The 16429-nt window shown below is 36.8% G+C and overlaps 1 protein-coding gene across 11 annotated transcripts in view; it reads left to right on the forward strand.

Annotated features, from left to right (window-relative positions):
• DMD (dystrophin) overlaps window positions 1-16429 on the forward strand; it is a 2125007-nt gene that overhangs the window by 1035400 nt on the left and 1073178 nt on the right. For all 11 annotated transcript variants that reach the window (XM_050936430.1, XM_050936437.1, XM_050936440.1 and 8 more), the window contains one exon: window positions 14202-14396. In XM_050936430.1, the coding sequence (XP_050792387.1) occupies window positions 14202-14396 (195 nt within the window). The remainder of the gene's footprint in view (window positions 1-14201; window positions 14397-16429) is intronic.

Consider the following 16429-nt stretch of genomic DNA (forward strand, 5'->3'; position numbering starts at 1 on the left):
TAAAACTGCACAAGACCCAAAACCACCTTGAGTGGGAGTTATCAACAGAATAGTAAAAAGATGTGTCCTCTTTTCATGCCACCACTGGGGTGGGAGGAAGTTTGTAATGAAATAAACACAATAGTCTAAATTTTATGCTTGGATGTTTCTAGGCAAATCCCACATGGAAAACACACATTCTGGTCAGAATTTAGCCCCTTATTTCTGTGTTAAAAATTTATGATCACCTTGCTAAAAAATTCACTTGGAAACCAACTGGTAGCCTGTGCAGCATATGAAGTGCAAGTGATTTACTGAATAATTGAAAACAGAGATTTTATGTCAGGTATCCACAAATTCCAATAAAATCAGGCTCTCTATATTTAATTTGATCTTAGTGATATTATACCTATGTAAATAATACTCATCAAAACAAGTGGTATGCTTATTTTCCTTTTTGTACCCCTATAAACACTACTACATGATGATGATGATAATTTAAACCTAGGGAGTATGTTTCTAGGTTACTGTTACACTTAAGTGTCTAAATTCACTCAGCCTTTGGATTCATGCTAAAACTAGCAGATATGCAGTAGTTGTCATATTTCTTTGCTTAATTATTCTTGTGTGCCAACAAAAGCTAAGATTCTTAAGGCAATTTCTAAAGTCCAAATTCTACTCTCTGATGTATGTGCAAATTTCCCATGCAAGTTATTTTGTGGCCGAATTTAGTCCTAATATATATTCAACAATTCATATTGCTTGCTATTTGTATTTTACTTGCTCTTCTGGAAAATTTCTCCTATAGAACAGTAACTGGGTAATTCTGAAGTAATTTTGTTAGAGCTGATTAACTAAAATTATTTTAAACATTTTGACAGCTGCACATGACATCTTCTATCTGAATATTAGTAGTATGTTATTAACTATACCTATAAAAGGGATGTCTGTAAATCTTCAGATTTATGTGGGAATGTGAGAGTTCTCTTTATTAGATATACAAGAATCACACACCAAAACTGGAAATAGAAAAATAAATTGCATTTTGTTTATGAAAAACACATTAATTCCTTTTTACAAAAGATAACAATCACATTCAGTATAGTCCAAAAGTAAAGTTTCTAGTTGGTTTTGTATACAGCAGTTTGTCCTAAAGTTGCAAGACAATAATTTCTTCTAACTGAATGAGCCTTAAAAACACTGACTAGAAGTTACAGCTGTATTTTTATTTAATAAATTGAATTACCATGTTACATAATAGCTGTTGAATATGTCTTTACAAATCGGTAGCTTAAAATACTATCTTGCACATGAAAAATTTATACTTTTCTATATGAATTTTTTAAATTTTGTTTCTTTACATCATTTGTGAATATTTACTTTTGTTATTATGTTGTGTATTTGGTGTCATTTTAACTAATATGATTAAGTCTGAGTTTATTGTTCTGTACACAAAACAAGTATGCCAAATATGTCCAAAACAGAACTGATATGGTGACTAGAATTCTCTATATATCTACACCAGAGAAGGAAGAAGCAAGTCAGTCTTCCACTTTAGAAGTTTGTGTCCCCTAAATCCAGTCTTGATAGTAAATTTTCAGTCATGACTGAGGTCATTTGTGAAAGATTTTTTTTTTTTAATAATCAGAGGTGACATGCCTAATTTCTATTAGCAAAAGTGAGAGTTTCACAATTCCATCAAGAGGGGAAAGTGATTTATGAATGGGAAAGAAATTATTGGATAATTTTAAATTTGGTATCTACAAGATTTATTCTTCCAGTAATGCACTGAATTTATTAAAAAGTCCCAAAGTATGAACTAAACAACTCTCACACTGATGAGTTTTTTTGGTCAGTGCTATCTTTGCATTACATAAATAAACTTTTCCCCTACCAATATTAAAATTTTAAGACTTGATTAGTCTCTTTTGAAATTATATAGTTAATTACAGGTCTAAAGGTAACTTTGCAATATTTTGTTATTTTGGAATGCTGTATTATACTGAAGAATCTTATATCTTCAATACTGTATGAAATTCTTATTACTGGATTTCAGTCCTCATTGTTTTGAGAGAACAAACATGTGCCTTGTATAATGAACATTGAATACAACTGTTTCCAGAAAGAAATGTCTTGATTTGAAATTAGAATACATATAAGAAGGATGAATTCAAACTGGAACAGGTTCAGAGACGGGCTACTAGGATGATCCGAGGAATGGAAAACCTGTCATATGAAAGGAGACTCAAGGAGCTTGGCTTGTTTAGTCTAGCCAAAAGAAGGCTGAGGGGGGATATGCTTGCTCTTTATAAATATATCAGAGGGATTAATATTAGGGAGGGAGAGGAATAATTTAAGCTTAGTACCAATGTAGATACAAGAACAAATGGGTATAAACTGGACACTAGGAAGTTTAGACTTGAAATTAGACGAAGGTTTCTAACCATTAGAGGAGTGAAGTTCTGGAACAGCCTTCCAAAGGGAGTAGTGGGGGCAAAAGACATATCTGGCTTTAAGATTAAGCTTGATAAGTTTATGGAAGGGATGGTATGATGGGATAGCCTAATTTTGGCAATTGATCTTTGATTATCAGCAGATAAGTATGCCCAGTGGTCGGTGATGGGATGTTGGATGGGATGGGATCTGAGTTACTGCAGAGAATTCTTTTCTGAGTGCTGGATGGTGAGTCTTGCCCACATGTTCAGGGTTTAGCTGATCGCCATATTTAGGGTCGGGAAGGAATTTTCCTCCAGGGCAGATTGGCAGAGGCCCTGGAGGTTTTTCGCCTTCCTCTGCAGCGTGGGGCATGGGTCACTTGCTGGTGGATTCTCTGCAGCTTGAGGTCTTCAAACCACAATTTGAAGACTTCAATAACTCAGACATAGGTTAGGGGTTTGTTATAGAAGTGGATGGGTAGGGTTCTGTGGCCTGCTTTGTGCAGGGGTCAGACTAGATCATATTGGTCCCTTCTGACCCTAGAATCTATGAGTCTATCTGTAATAGATTCTCCTGAGCTTAAACCCTTAAATGTACAATCTTACATGTTTTGGAAATTGCATAACATTCTGTTTTGGGGACAGGGTTGCTTTGTTTTGTTCATAGTGAGGAGAAAATAATCTGTGTGTTTGCACTTGAAGTGATGGGTATGTGTTCAGTCAAAAATTGGGGGTGAGGAAGTGGAGAATGAACTGATTTTCCATCTCTTGAAAGATGATGCATACCATCATTAGAGTTATGTGCTTTATTGTATTTCACTCACTTAGTTTCAGGGTATTATATATATCAATAGTCAGGAGAAGTCAGATAGATGCTGTCAAATAGTTAAGGCTGTTAATATGTATTACCTTAATTTTTATAGAATAAGAAATAGAAATAGTCTATTATTGCAGGTTAGTTTGTGCACTCACTTCCTAGTCAGGTCTGTTCCCTACTACGCAATATTCAATTTTGTTTTATGTTATATATGGAGGGGGACATTCTATTGTCACCAATAAAAACAAAAATAACCAAGTTACTTTTGTGGGGCACAAGCAGTATTTGAGGTACCCTTCAGCTTCTTGACCATCTAACAGCTCTCAGAACTGTGCATATGAATGACTGACATTCTCTATAATGTTGTTACACAAACAAGAAAATAAGGAAAGTTAAATCATAGCAGTTTCATTAGTAATATAAGCTGAGATCCTGGCCCTGTTGAAGTCACATAGAAGTTTTACCATTGACTTCAAAGAGGTCACGATTTCACCTATATCGGAGAAAAATCAATTTCCATCAAATGATAAAAGACCAAATTACAAGAGCCAGACTTTTTATTTTCAAACTACTACACTTACATGGTGTAAACAAGGAAGAGTCAGAAAACTAACTTCAAAAACAATATTGGGTTTGTTTAAGGTAAGTGTGCAAAATAAACATTTTGATTTTGCCAAAATCAATTATATGCTGACCATTTATGGGTATTATCTGCAACATTACACTCAATGCCAGCACTCTCAACCTGTCAAGACTGCTTTAGATCAACCTTACTCAGGACTGAGCAACTCAGTGCACAATTTGTTTATGCAGCCCTATGGGTCTGATGCATATTGTACTACCATAGAACTGGGGCCAAGATTTGTCTGAAATCGGTGGAAAAAATATAAATACATTGGGATAAATGGGTTAATCTTTAATTTTCCAAGTGAGACATGATTTTGCTTTAGGTTCTTTAAAGTACTGTATAAATGCCTAATATTATTATTTATCCCAAAAGAGAAGAGACTGTTGTGTGATAGAAAGCGTGATCAACCTCGCAGTGTAGATTAGGGGAAGGGCTCATATTAGATTATCAAGATCACACACAAAATTTTGCTAAAAGGCATAAATATAGTTTGTAAAAGAATGTTCTGAAATTCTGTTAACTTTTTCAGAGGTAGGTCTCTTGGCTTTATTCCATAAAACCTAAGACTCACTGAATGTTTAGCACATTTGCTATTGATCTGGTACAGACACATGGATGGATTTTAAGTGGCAGGCTGCAACTTTTATAACATGTAAACACATGGGAGGGGCACTATCTGCCCATCACTCCTACTCTCTTATAGAAAGCGTTTAAAAGGTCACTGTGCGGGGGTTACAGGGCTCCTACCATAAAACCTGTAAATTGGGGTAGGTTCCTCTCAGCCTATATTCAGAACTCAGCTTCCTGTGAGTCCTAGCACCCTTCCTTCACACAGGGGTGACGGAAGGTGCAGCAGGTTGAGGATTTGAGCCCATAAGGGCCATGAGGGCTGACCTTAGCCATTGAAGGCCACAAGGTCTCACCCTATGCCATAAGCCCAAGGCCCATCACTAAACTCCCAGGTCTCTTATCTCTGTGAAATGCTCATTTTATTCTTTTAACTGCACTGGAAACTGGCTGCAGGTTGTGATGAATTAGCAACTCAACCAGGTTCCTCAGTTAGATACTAAGTAAATTCCTAGTTGGCCCACCGTGGTTCAAAGATGCTGCAAAGAAGGTGAAAAAACTCATTTGCCAATTGGCCCTGTGGGAGAAAACATTCCTTCCTGACTCTCACATCGGTGACCAGCTGGACCCATAGCATCTGCCTGCCAGATCCCATTTTCTAGTTCAGGGTGGGTAGCATCATATTCATTTAGAGTTAATAAAAAGTTAAAGTTAATAACACAACTTAGAGTATGTCTACTCTGCAATTAAACAGCCTTGACTGGCCTGTGTCACTTAGGCTAAGGGACTGTTTAATTGCAGTGTAGACTTTCAGGCTTGAGCTCTAGTCCATTAGTCCAAGCCCATAAACTGAAGTCAGACAGCCAGAGGTTTTTAATTGCAATGTAGACATATCTTTAGTTACTGTTTCACATTAAATGGTGTTCTACATGATTTGAGGTTTGGTATAAAAGACAAAACAAGAGGAATACACAAAGAAGAGGAGAGAAAAGAATAGCAAAGATAGAAAATGCAGCTTCTCTCTTTGGGGGTTGATGTTTACTTGCAACCTTACTACTGTAAAAACAGGCCCAGCACATGTCATGGTAGCTACTCTGAGGCTTGGCAAACTCATACCAGCATTGGGCTGTTTTTTATGGCATTGTTTTTAGTTGCTTCTCTGTTCACAGGCTTACATCAGTGTTGCAAAATCTGCAGTTTTGGTCAGCTAAGCCAGCCTCTTGCTAGACAGAAGGAAAAATTCCGCATAATTCCAACAATGAATGAGAGATTGATGGAAGCCAAACCCTGACATTGTTCTGTATGATGGACTCGGTGTAAATCCAGCACAGCAATGAATGAAAGGATTACTTGAAGCTGTAACAATGGGAAGGAAGTGCACAAAAATAAAAAGGAATTTGGTAACATTTTAAAAAATTGCTAGACTGAGGTAGTGCTTCTTTAAGAGCAAGACACTGCACATTAAACATTGTAGTCAAATTGAGGTGGCTTTATGTACCCCTGTTTTCACTATACTGAGCTAGATGAAGTTAGTATATTTGCATTATTTTTTTGGAAACAATGCACATATTTTGAATATGATGAACTTCATCATTAATGCACTTAATGCATAATTAGACGTTGATCTGGTGCAGTGTAATGTAACATTAACGTTGGAGGCTAGCTCTTTCAGTAGATAAGTGCATTTTCTTTTTACTTCTGAAAACTTGGTTTATGTCAAAGGCAATAATAAATTTGATAGTCTCATTTGTGTACCTTCCAAGCCTAACACACAATTGGGCATGATTGGCTGTCCAGATATAAGAAGTGGAATAGCAGGAAGGTTGAATGTCAGGATTAAGATTCAGCATCTTTTTGCTCTATTTCTGACTCTAGCTAGTTTTGTTTGACTGTTACCTGTATGGACACTGGATTAATCTTTTCCTTAGAGAAAAAAATAAACTATATTTATCCTTAGTAACTGTGAAACCCACAGCATATAATAACTCATCATTCGGTTCAATGTTGAAAATGAATCATCATAACTTTTGTCTGCCTCCTTCTCTTCTGGACAATGATGAAGAAAAAATTGATGCAATTACAGGGAAGAAAAATATGATTTGATTTTTTGAGTGGAATAAATGTGTTCATCCAAAAGCAGCTGACAAGTACCTTTCAAATCCACGCAGAGAGCTAATAGAATATGGCATGACTATCAGAATCTGTTAGTAGGTGGCACGGAACTTGAACCTGAATGGATATGGCATAGACCCACACCTGTGGAGAGAAGCTTTGCATTTCAGTCAGGTTGTGAAGGTCACGGGCAAGTCACCAGGAGGAAGCTCACACCCTTCCATACCTGCTAGTACATTGCTTGGGTGGTGGCTGTTGAACAGTTAATAAATCAAATCCTGCATTTTTGATAATTATTTTACTGTTAATAATACCCCCAAATATTTCTTTAAAAGGATAAAAATTTTAAAGTATAGTTTTACTGTGACTAGCATAATTCATCTCATGTATACAGAAAATCGTAATGAAAACCATCACTGAGCTTATAGCATCAGATAAAAAAATAGGTTTAATTAAGAAATAGAAGTAATATCAGTGCTTATTGATAGGACATTTCTTTTCTTGAGGTGAAATTCATTCCCATTTTTCAGGGCTGGAGTGGGTTTTAAGTGGTGCATTGACATTAAGTTGCCTCTCTGTATATGGGGTGAATTTCATCCTAAGTGGTTATATAATCAAAGGAACTAGATCCAACTTTGTAAAAGCCTCACTCCTTACATAAAATATTGGTGTAATTTGTATAAAGTACACATCTTTCTTTCAGGGTTGTGTGCATATGCTATTTTGATGTGATAGAGTTCTTCACAAGTGCCATAGCTGTGCATAAGGAAGAGAGTCAGATTAATGAATGAAAATAAAACAGCTACACTACAGTTTAAAGATGTTAATTACATTGTATTTATTGTGTAAGCTTAGAGTGGTATTTTAATGCTATCTAAGAGCAACAACACATCTTAAAGAAGGCCCTGATTCCTTTGTAGTGGTACTATATCAGTGTAGCTATTTCATTGGAGTTATTCCAGATTTGCACTAGTTTAAGTGCAATGAGATTCAAGTGCTAAAATCTTAATACAAAGTGGATTTAGAAACAATGTTAAAGATTAAAGACATTTTCTAAATTTCTAATCCTGTAGTGTGGGGATTTAAAATATATCTACAGTTGAAAGAAGTGCCTTTTTTATGCACTGATAGCCTACTCGTGATTGACCAAGGTCATCCAACCTCATGGTGACAAATTCCATATCCTCAGTATCATTTAGATGGTTTTTTTTGTAAATATTTACATGAAATATATATACATTTACAGGGAATACATAATGACCATACTGAAGATGTGGAAATTGTCTGCCTGAAGGCGCGCTGACCTCATCGCTCATAGCTGGCACAGCAAGCAGTTAAGAGAACCTCTGTTGAGTGTAAACAAATTCTGTACCTCCTTTAGGTCTAGATGTCAATGGCAATAATGCGTTATCTTTACCCTTTTTTTTTTTTTTGGTCTCATGGTATTTTGTTGTTATTCACTGGTTAGTGAATCTCACATTGTTCAGAGGTTTGTTTCAGATGAGCATCCAAATGTTCAAACACTTATTTATCTAACCTTATCTGAAGCTGAGGAGGTTGCCTGGCTCTCTTTATTGACCACCAGCATGAACCCAAACTATCCATGTGAAATTACCTCTTCCTCCACCCACCCATCTCTATGTTCAGCTGCAATTAAAGGGTTTGTCCATCCATCAGATCATTTTCTGGCAGAAGTTAGCACTCTCCTCCCAACTCTTTTCCCCTCTACTCATTGGAATGGTACCATGAGCTGTTTCGTGACCCCAGTAGCTTCTCTGCTTTGTGTTCTGGTGCTACAGTCCCCACACTGCATTGTGTTTTCCAGGAATATTAATTTAAAAAAATGTCAGAGCACAGCAGTGAGGATTCTGCTAGTACTAGGCCCTTCACTGTGGCTCAACCAAAAGTAAGAAGTGTGTTGTGGTTTGACAAGAGAGTGGACACTGGTGGGAACTGAATGTCTGCAATAGCAATGATTTTGAGTCTCTTCCTGCCATTTCAGGAACAGGGAAGAAGACTGGTGGAGTGAGGTGGATGGAATGTCATCTTAGGCTGACTTTTTTAGTTCCAAAGAATCTTATGTTCCAAACAATTAGTAAAGCTTTTTAAACAATCAGCTCATCTACCAGTCAGATTTATTCCTTCCGCTTTTTGTGGCTTCAGTGTGCTGACACAATATAGGGCAATTTACAGTGATCTCCATTTAGAGATCAACATGAACAAATAGTGGTACCTGAAATGTTACCCCCTATTCTAAATAAATAGGAAATAATAACTTCAGATATTACCGTGTGCTATTAGAAAATTTTGATTTTAAAGGCAAAAACAGTATTCCAGATTTTATTTTTTATTGTATTTATGTATTTATTTATGGCTGCTGTGCTTTCTAAGGGGTATTTCCATGGATGTTTTCCATCCCTTTGTATTGAAGGAGGAAGGAATCAACTATCAGTACACAAGACATAGTATTCATTAGGTATATCCAGAAAACATGCCTATGGAAAGATATCTTTACTTCATTTAGGGAAAATCAGTATAACTGGTGCAATGGTAATATAAGGTGAGAAGGAATGAGTGCAATGTTAATCATTAACCAAAGCAAGTTGATTATCAAAAGATTAGAAAGGATTTATACATATCAACATAAAGAGGGATGTAATAATTGAAGCCAGAGTAAATTAAATACACAGGAAAAGATTTTTAAATTTCAATATGAATGCATGTGTTTTGCATAAAGAAGGGAAAATGAAGCATCTGTGCTACCAGTTTCCCAGCATATTTTATAAATAGTTGAATAGCTTTTGAAAGTTTGGTCTTGAGTGTTTTAAAATTAACTGTTTACTATATTTTCCCAGTTAGTCTGGTTGCAAAGGATATTTATTCAGAAACTTCCCTATGAGTTTAGCGAAGCTTTTATCTTCAATTTCTTGTAAATTTTTGTATCCTTATTGATTTTCTTGTTGCTAATGAAATGCATTAATCAATTGCATATACATTATTGCTGCCTTTAGTCTTCTTTCAAATGGATGTGTAGTTTTAATACCTAGTTGTTACTAATCTGCTGGTCAGCTTCTCTCTCAGCCATTCAAACCACTGAGGCTGCTGTATTAATCTTTCAATTGCTTCTTCTTGAGTCTTTCCCTCCTAATTTATGTTATCTAGCCGTGTAACTGACCAGAAAAATATGACTGTACATACAGCACTCTCCCCAGTATAGCTACCCCAACATGCAAAAGGGAATGGAGTGTCTACACCACCATTTCCTGGTTTAAAATGCCTCTTGACCATTCCTTCCCCACACAGCCCATAGCTAGCAGCCAAATTCTACCTGGATCTGCATTATAGGGCTGAAGATAAAAAAGACTCCCTGTGGCTTCTATCACCTCTGGCAAATTCACAAATTGAGAAGCGAAATTCAACTCAGAATCTCTTCAATGTTTTATCCAAAGATAATAGATTTTCCCATCCTTTTTCTTTAAAAGGTTTACAAAGGCAAATGAAAGAAGGTAGTTACACTTATTTAAAACAATATTTAAAGAAATTTAGCCAAAGTTGAGGGCAGAGATTTAACAGACCTCTGCTGGAAGGTTTTATTATTTATCCCTGCTCAGACAGAACAGTGATATTAACACAGCCACAAGTTCCTTGTTTACAGTAGAGCTCCCATGATTGCTACTGCCTGTGAAGCTGCACCGTGGTTATCCAGCAATGAGAAACTTTAAGCTCAGTGTACACAAGATCCTGAATGAGCGGGTGCATAATTTTCACTAACATTGATAATGCTATATGTTATATGGACTTTGAGACAAGAATAAACTACATAGGCCATTCAATGATTTAGGATAGTTGTTGAGACCTGTTCCCGCTGAGATCAGCAGAAGTTTTCTCACTGACTTCAGATATTGCTTAATTTCTCCTGGGCACAGTCTGACTGAATAGGCTTTGCTGTTTATAGCAGTAGTGTTTTGAGTTTGTTGGTTTTAAACATTTTAGCTAGTTCTGTAAATACAAGGTATCTAGGGTGACCAGATGTCCTGATTTTATAGGGACAGTCCCAACTTTGGGTCTTTTTCTCACATAGGCACCTATTATCCCCACCTCCTGTCCCGATTTTTGACACTTGCTATCTGGTCAGCCTAAAGGTATCTGCGAGATGACCATGCATCAGAATTCAGCATAATTTATTATTTCAGGATTTCAGGAGAACTGAGGGATTGTTTTTATATCTACTCACAATATGTGGTTACTGGCCACTCTTGAGTGGCAAAACCACAAGGGGTTCTGCAGATTATCATAAAGAAGTGCCAACCAAACCTTTATGCTATGCCATACCACTATATAGTCTATCTAGTCTCTTTCTATTCTACCTATCTCCTTAGGTTTTGTACTGCCGTATTATACCAAAGTTTTTGAGCCCCTGTAATGCTGCATAATCTGATTGTTTAAAATAAAATTGGCAATATTTTTTGTATTGCTGAGCCTATAAAGCCACGCATCCTTAGAGCCCAATCTTAAATTATACTAAGCAATTCATTATGTGTTGAGAGTTCTGGACATGTTGTAAGATCAGACTCTTAAAAACCAGGAGTACACATGTACTATCTTGTGAGTCAAAGGAGAAAAATATAACTATTGCATTTAAAATATCTCAAAAGTTAAACTAAAATAATATTATTTGTTTTACTCTAGTGTAGTTATGGTCAGGAGCCAATTGTGTGAAGTGCTGTACAATCACAGACCAAAAAGGAAGTTTTGCTATACATGAAAATGTTACTATCTTAATGTCTCGGGACCGTAAAGGACTGGAAGCAAGCACTCTCTCGCAGTAGCATCTGGAAACTCATTTCTAGTTCTTCATTAAAAATGTCCCATTTCTAGCTCTGCAGGGTTATCTGTCACTGCTACAGGCCATAACAGTCTTTTATACACCTCAGCACAATTTCAATTTTTTGGGGCGGGGCAGAGGGTTATGGGGGAATTCAACAGTTAGGAGGAAAGAAGGAAACACTTTTGTGGAAATTTGATTTAAATTACTGACAATATTAATGTTTGAAGCTACACAGTGATTTCAAATGTTAGAACAGGGATTGGCAACCTTTGGCACATGGCCACCAGGGTAAGCCCACTGGCGAACTAGGCCGGTTTGTTTACCTGCCGCATCTGCAGGTTTGGCCAATTGCGGCTCCCACTGGCCACGGTTCACCGTCCCAGGCCAATGGGGGCGGCAGGAAGCGGCGCAGGCTGAGGGATGTTCTGGCTGCTGCTTCCTGCCTCCTCCATTGGCGTGGAGTGATGAACCGTGGCCAGTGGGAGCCGCAATTGGCTGAACCTGCAGATGCAGCAGGTAAACAAACTGGACTAGTCTGCCAGTGGGCTTACTTTGGCATGCCACATGCCAAAGATTGCCTATTCCTGTGTTAGAGTAAGTCCTGAGAAGCTGGGTTAGTGAGCAGAGTGCAGGTGAACCTGTCAAATGTGCACAATCAATTCAATTTATCACATTACTCCACTAATTATCTCATGGATATTATTTCTATGTATATGGAGTGTGTGTATGTTTGTATCTGTGTATGTCTGCATGCATGTGTGCACATACATTTCAAGGCCATTTAAGAGGATACTTGTGGGACTGGATAACTTAGGCTATTGGTCCAGAAGTATGGGACTTTCATCACCAGTTCAAGCAATGACAGAAGGCAGTTACCCTTTAATATGTGACATGATTTTGTGATCTCACTCCAAGTTCATAATGCACAGCTGTGGGCATCTCAAAAACCCACTACTACAGCTGCCATTCTGGTATGTATGCTTAGTGGAGTCATGTAGACTCATACCTGTCTCATACCTATACATGGTCTTCACAATTAAGGGATGAAACACCTTGGCAAGGCTTGTACTTACATTTGCCATCCTGTAGTTAAACAAACATTTTAGTCTCTCCAAGACTGTTAAACCAGTGCTTTCCGTAAATACTGAGCACCTGATCCAAAACTGACTTAAATCAATGGAAAGACCAGGACATTTCAACCACTTGGTTTTGATGTAACAGTCTCCAACAGCTATTTGGAAAAAAAAACTCTTTGGAAAGACTGTAACAAGTGTCTGATGTTGCTGCATTTCTCTTCAGAACTCAGATGGATTTCTGTAGGATTTATATTTTGAGAAGAAATTCTGACACCTATGACCATCAAGTCACAAAAATCATGAGTGCCTTTTATCTTGAAACTTTCCAGGAAGGTGACCAATGAAATCAGAATTAATAAATAAATAAGCCTTGGTAGGCACATTCCCCTCTGCCTTAAACCCTCAGCCCCTCTCACCTCACTTCTCTTCTGATTTCATGTTCACTGCAAACATCTGATTACTTTAGTTAGGATGTTCTAAAGAATCTAAATCTGTCATCATTTGAACCCATCACTGGATGTCAGTTTGGCTCTGCATTGTATAAACCAACATTTTTTCTCCCTAGCAGTAAAACACTTGTCCCCTCACCCCTTCGTTACAGTTGGAATGGGCATGTATTGCACAGGAAGGTTTTTAGATAATATCCATTCAGATGAGAAGAACACCTGTGTATCCTTAAGAAGAGTGTTGCTGGGATTTCTTTAGGCATGTGAAAGGGTTAATGGAAGTTTGATCAAGACATTTCAAGTAAGAGAATTCTTTCCTGAGTGCTGGCTGGTGAGTCTTGCCCACATGCTCAGGGTTTAGCTGATCGCCATATATGGGGTCTGGAAGGAATTTTCCTCCGGGGCAGATTGGCAGAGGCCCTGGAGGTTTTTCGCCTTCCTCCGCAGCATGGGGCACGGGTCACTTGCTGGTGGATTCTCTGCAGCTTGAGGTCTTCAAACCACAATTTGAAGACTTCAATAACTCGGACTTAGGTTAGGGGTTTGTTATAGAAGTGGAGGGTAGGGTTCTGTGGCCTGCTTTATGCAGGAGGTCAGACTAGATGATCACATTGGTCCCTTCTGACCTGAAAGTCTATGAGTCTATGAGTCTATGAGTAAGTACCTAGTGGTTTCTAGTTTTAAAGAGAGAGATTTTTATTATAGTATTTTATGAACAGAGCTGAACTAGTTTTGTATCTACACATTGTCAGGAAATGGGCCTTTTTTTCTTTCATATGTAAAATGTGTATAATGTTACACACTGAGTTTAATAGAAAGCTTGAAGTGATTTAGTTTTTGTCTATGCATGCTCATAACGGGTATATGAAAGACATACATTAGTAGTTCAGATAAATGAAAATGCAAGCTGTAGTACTAAAATCAGATTAGTATTAGAATCATTGTATAGCGTTTAGTTACGGGTCCACATTTACTAGATGAAGAGGAGAGAGAGGAAAGCTCTTCAAGAAACCATGGGCAAACTTTAAAAATTGCTGATTCAAACAGACGAGTTAGGAGGCATTGTGCATAATCTCATACTTTTATTTTTTATCCTGCTGATTGGACAGCGTACACTTTATAGAATGATGCTATTTTAATAACACTAATATGTTTCAAATCTCTTTCTGTTTAATCCTGTCTCCTTTAGATGTTGTACAGGTGGGATTTATTTTTAATTGCCTCTGAGTTGTGAACTGGAAATTGCATTAAATTATAACTTTGTTTAAATGTTAAGAAACTAAAGGAAGCATTCTGTTGTATATCTATACCAGCAAACAGTTTATGAAGAGACAACAGATGTGGTGACTGAAAGTATGACTGTGGAAACCACTTATGTGCCTTCTGCATACCTGGCAGAGATCCTTCAAGTCCTGCAAGCCTTGTCTGAAGTGGAAGACCTCCTTAACTCTCCTGATCTGCAGGTTAGGGACTGTGAGGATCTCTTCAAACAAGAAGAGTGTCTCAAGGTAAGATGCTAGTCTTCTAATAGGAATATACACGTCTTAATTTACAAAATATGGGGACACCGCAAAGTCACTTGTTTTATCTGGTCTTTGAAGAGAGAAATAGGGGGATTGAGATATAGGCTACTTCTGTGTGTGTATGTGTGTGTGTGAGATAGAAAGAGATTATATACACACATGAAACAACTAAAACTAAAAACCAAGTAGAATGTGGGTGGGTTTTTTACATTATATTTCATGGCAGATCTCAGAGGCTTATTACAGTAGAGGGCTAGATGCTATGTTACTTGTGTAATTAGATTCATTGGGTAGAAAATATTGTCAATCAAATACTAAATTCTAGGCAAGGAAAAAAAAAGACTTTGTAGGAGAAATTATAAAACCTGGAAAGTCACTGGGCCTGATTTTCCATCACTTACACTAATGTAAACCATGTGTAGTTCCCTTGAATTTGGTGGAGTTACTCCAAGGTAATTGGTGTAAGAAGAGAATCAGATCAGTATCATAAACTGAACAAAATGAATGGTTCATCAGTTTTTATGTAATAATGTTTGTGTCAGAAGGAGCCTTTTTATCACTGTAAAAATAAGTGCTATATATGATGGTAGCACTTTCAAGTTGTAAAAGAGAATGAACAAAAGACCATGCTTTGATCTTTGTTTTTAGCATTTTCTGCATAATTCCTTTAGCCCATAAATGATTAGTTACATGCTCCTTCCACAGGTAGATAAATAGAAAATGTATGAATTTATTAGCCCTAGAAAATTAGGATGTTGTCTGTCTATTATACTCATAGAATGACACATCAATAAAGTAGTGGAGAAAGAGAGATACATGATTATTTCTTGTTCAGTAATCTACATTTCAATAGTCTTGAAACAGCAGTAGGCTATTTCTTAACCCACCTGTAGTTCAGTTTCATTAGATTCAAGTGCTTCTAGGTACTGTATATTGACCTTCCCTAATCAATTTCTGAAGCAGACAACATGCCAAAGTTATTGTCATTCTTTATTTTAAGTAATTGCCCTTGTTAGAATGGTTTGTATATATGCAAAAATGTTATAAAACATGTAAATCACTGCTAATAAGCCACCACTTGGTCCTTGTTTATATAGTTTCTGTGTTAATGACTAGCTTGGTTGAAGGAGCAGTGACCCAGCAAGAAGCTTACTGGCAGTTGAGTGGCTCCCTATTAGTGCTCCTTAATGGCTTACACTTGTGCTGCCTTGATCTGATTTACATTCATCACTAATCACTTGTTCATCCACACACATTTGATATTATTATAGCTGACACCAACTTTAATGATATCGATTGCTGTGGTTACAAGTAAGTATTGCCATAGGTTTAATTTAACTGAGCTATTAAATTGTCATGAAATGTGGTTGTGGGCACAGTTCCATCTTTCTCACAAATATATCTCTTGCAACAGTCAAATGGATCTTGCACACTCATGGGCTTTTGGAAAGGGGTATGGTTTTTTTTTTCCTGAGCCTCTTTAATGAATATTTATTTCCTAGTAAAAGCATTCATCATTGTCATTACCCCCAGTAAAAATAGAAAAGTAGTCTATAAATCGTACAGCTGCTGGTTGGGGAAGGCTTGAAATTAAATTGTGGTTGATTTTTATCCCTGACAGATTTGCATGAATCAGATTCCAGGATTGTAGTGAAAATCTCTGTGTTTTTTAAACTAATTTTGTGATTTTTTTATGTCAAATAATTATTTGTTATTCTAATTAATTCTTTAAAAGAAAAACAAACTTGCGTACAAGAACCTTGCAATAATAACTGCTTTGAATAATTTTCACAACAATAATGTGGGATTTTTTTAGCTGTTATGGTCAATCAAAACTATTAATACATTGGAAACATCAAGAACAATGGCAAAAAAAGTTGTTTTGATCATTGATTTGGCTGATAATTCTCACATTGGCTATTTATAACAGAGAGTGAATGGAAAATGGCAAAATATGAAAATGTTTCTGTAATTGTAATACAAGTATTGTACTAATGTCTAACCTCTCTTAAATTATA

This window comes from Gopherus flavomarginatus, chromosome 1 (assembly GCF_025201925.1).
Source record: "Gopherus flavomarginatus isolate rGopFla2 chromosome 1, rGopFla2.mat.asm, whole genome shotgun sequence".
In the NCBI taxonomy this organism is placed as follows: Eukaryota; Metazoa; Chordata; order Testudines; family Testudinidae; genus Gopherus; species Gopherus flavomarginatus.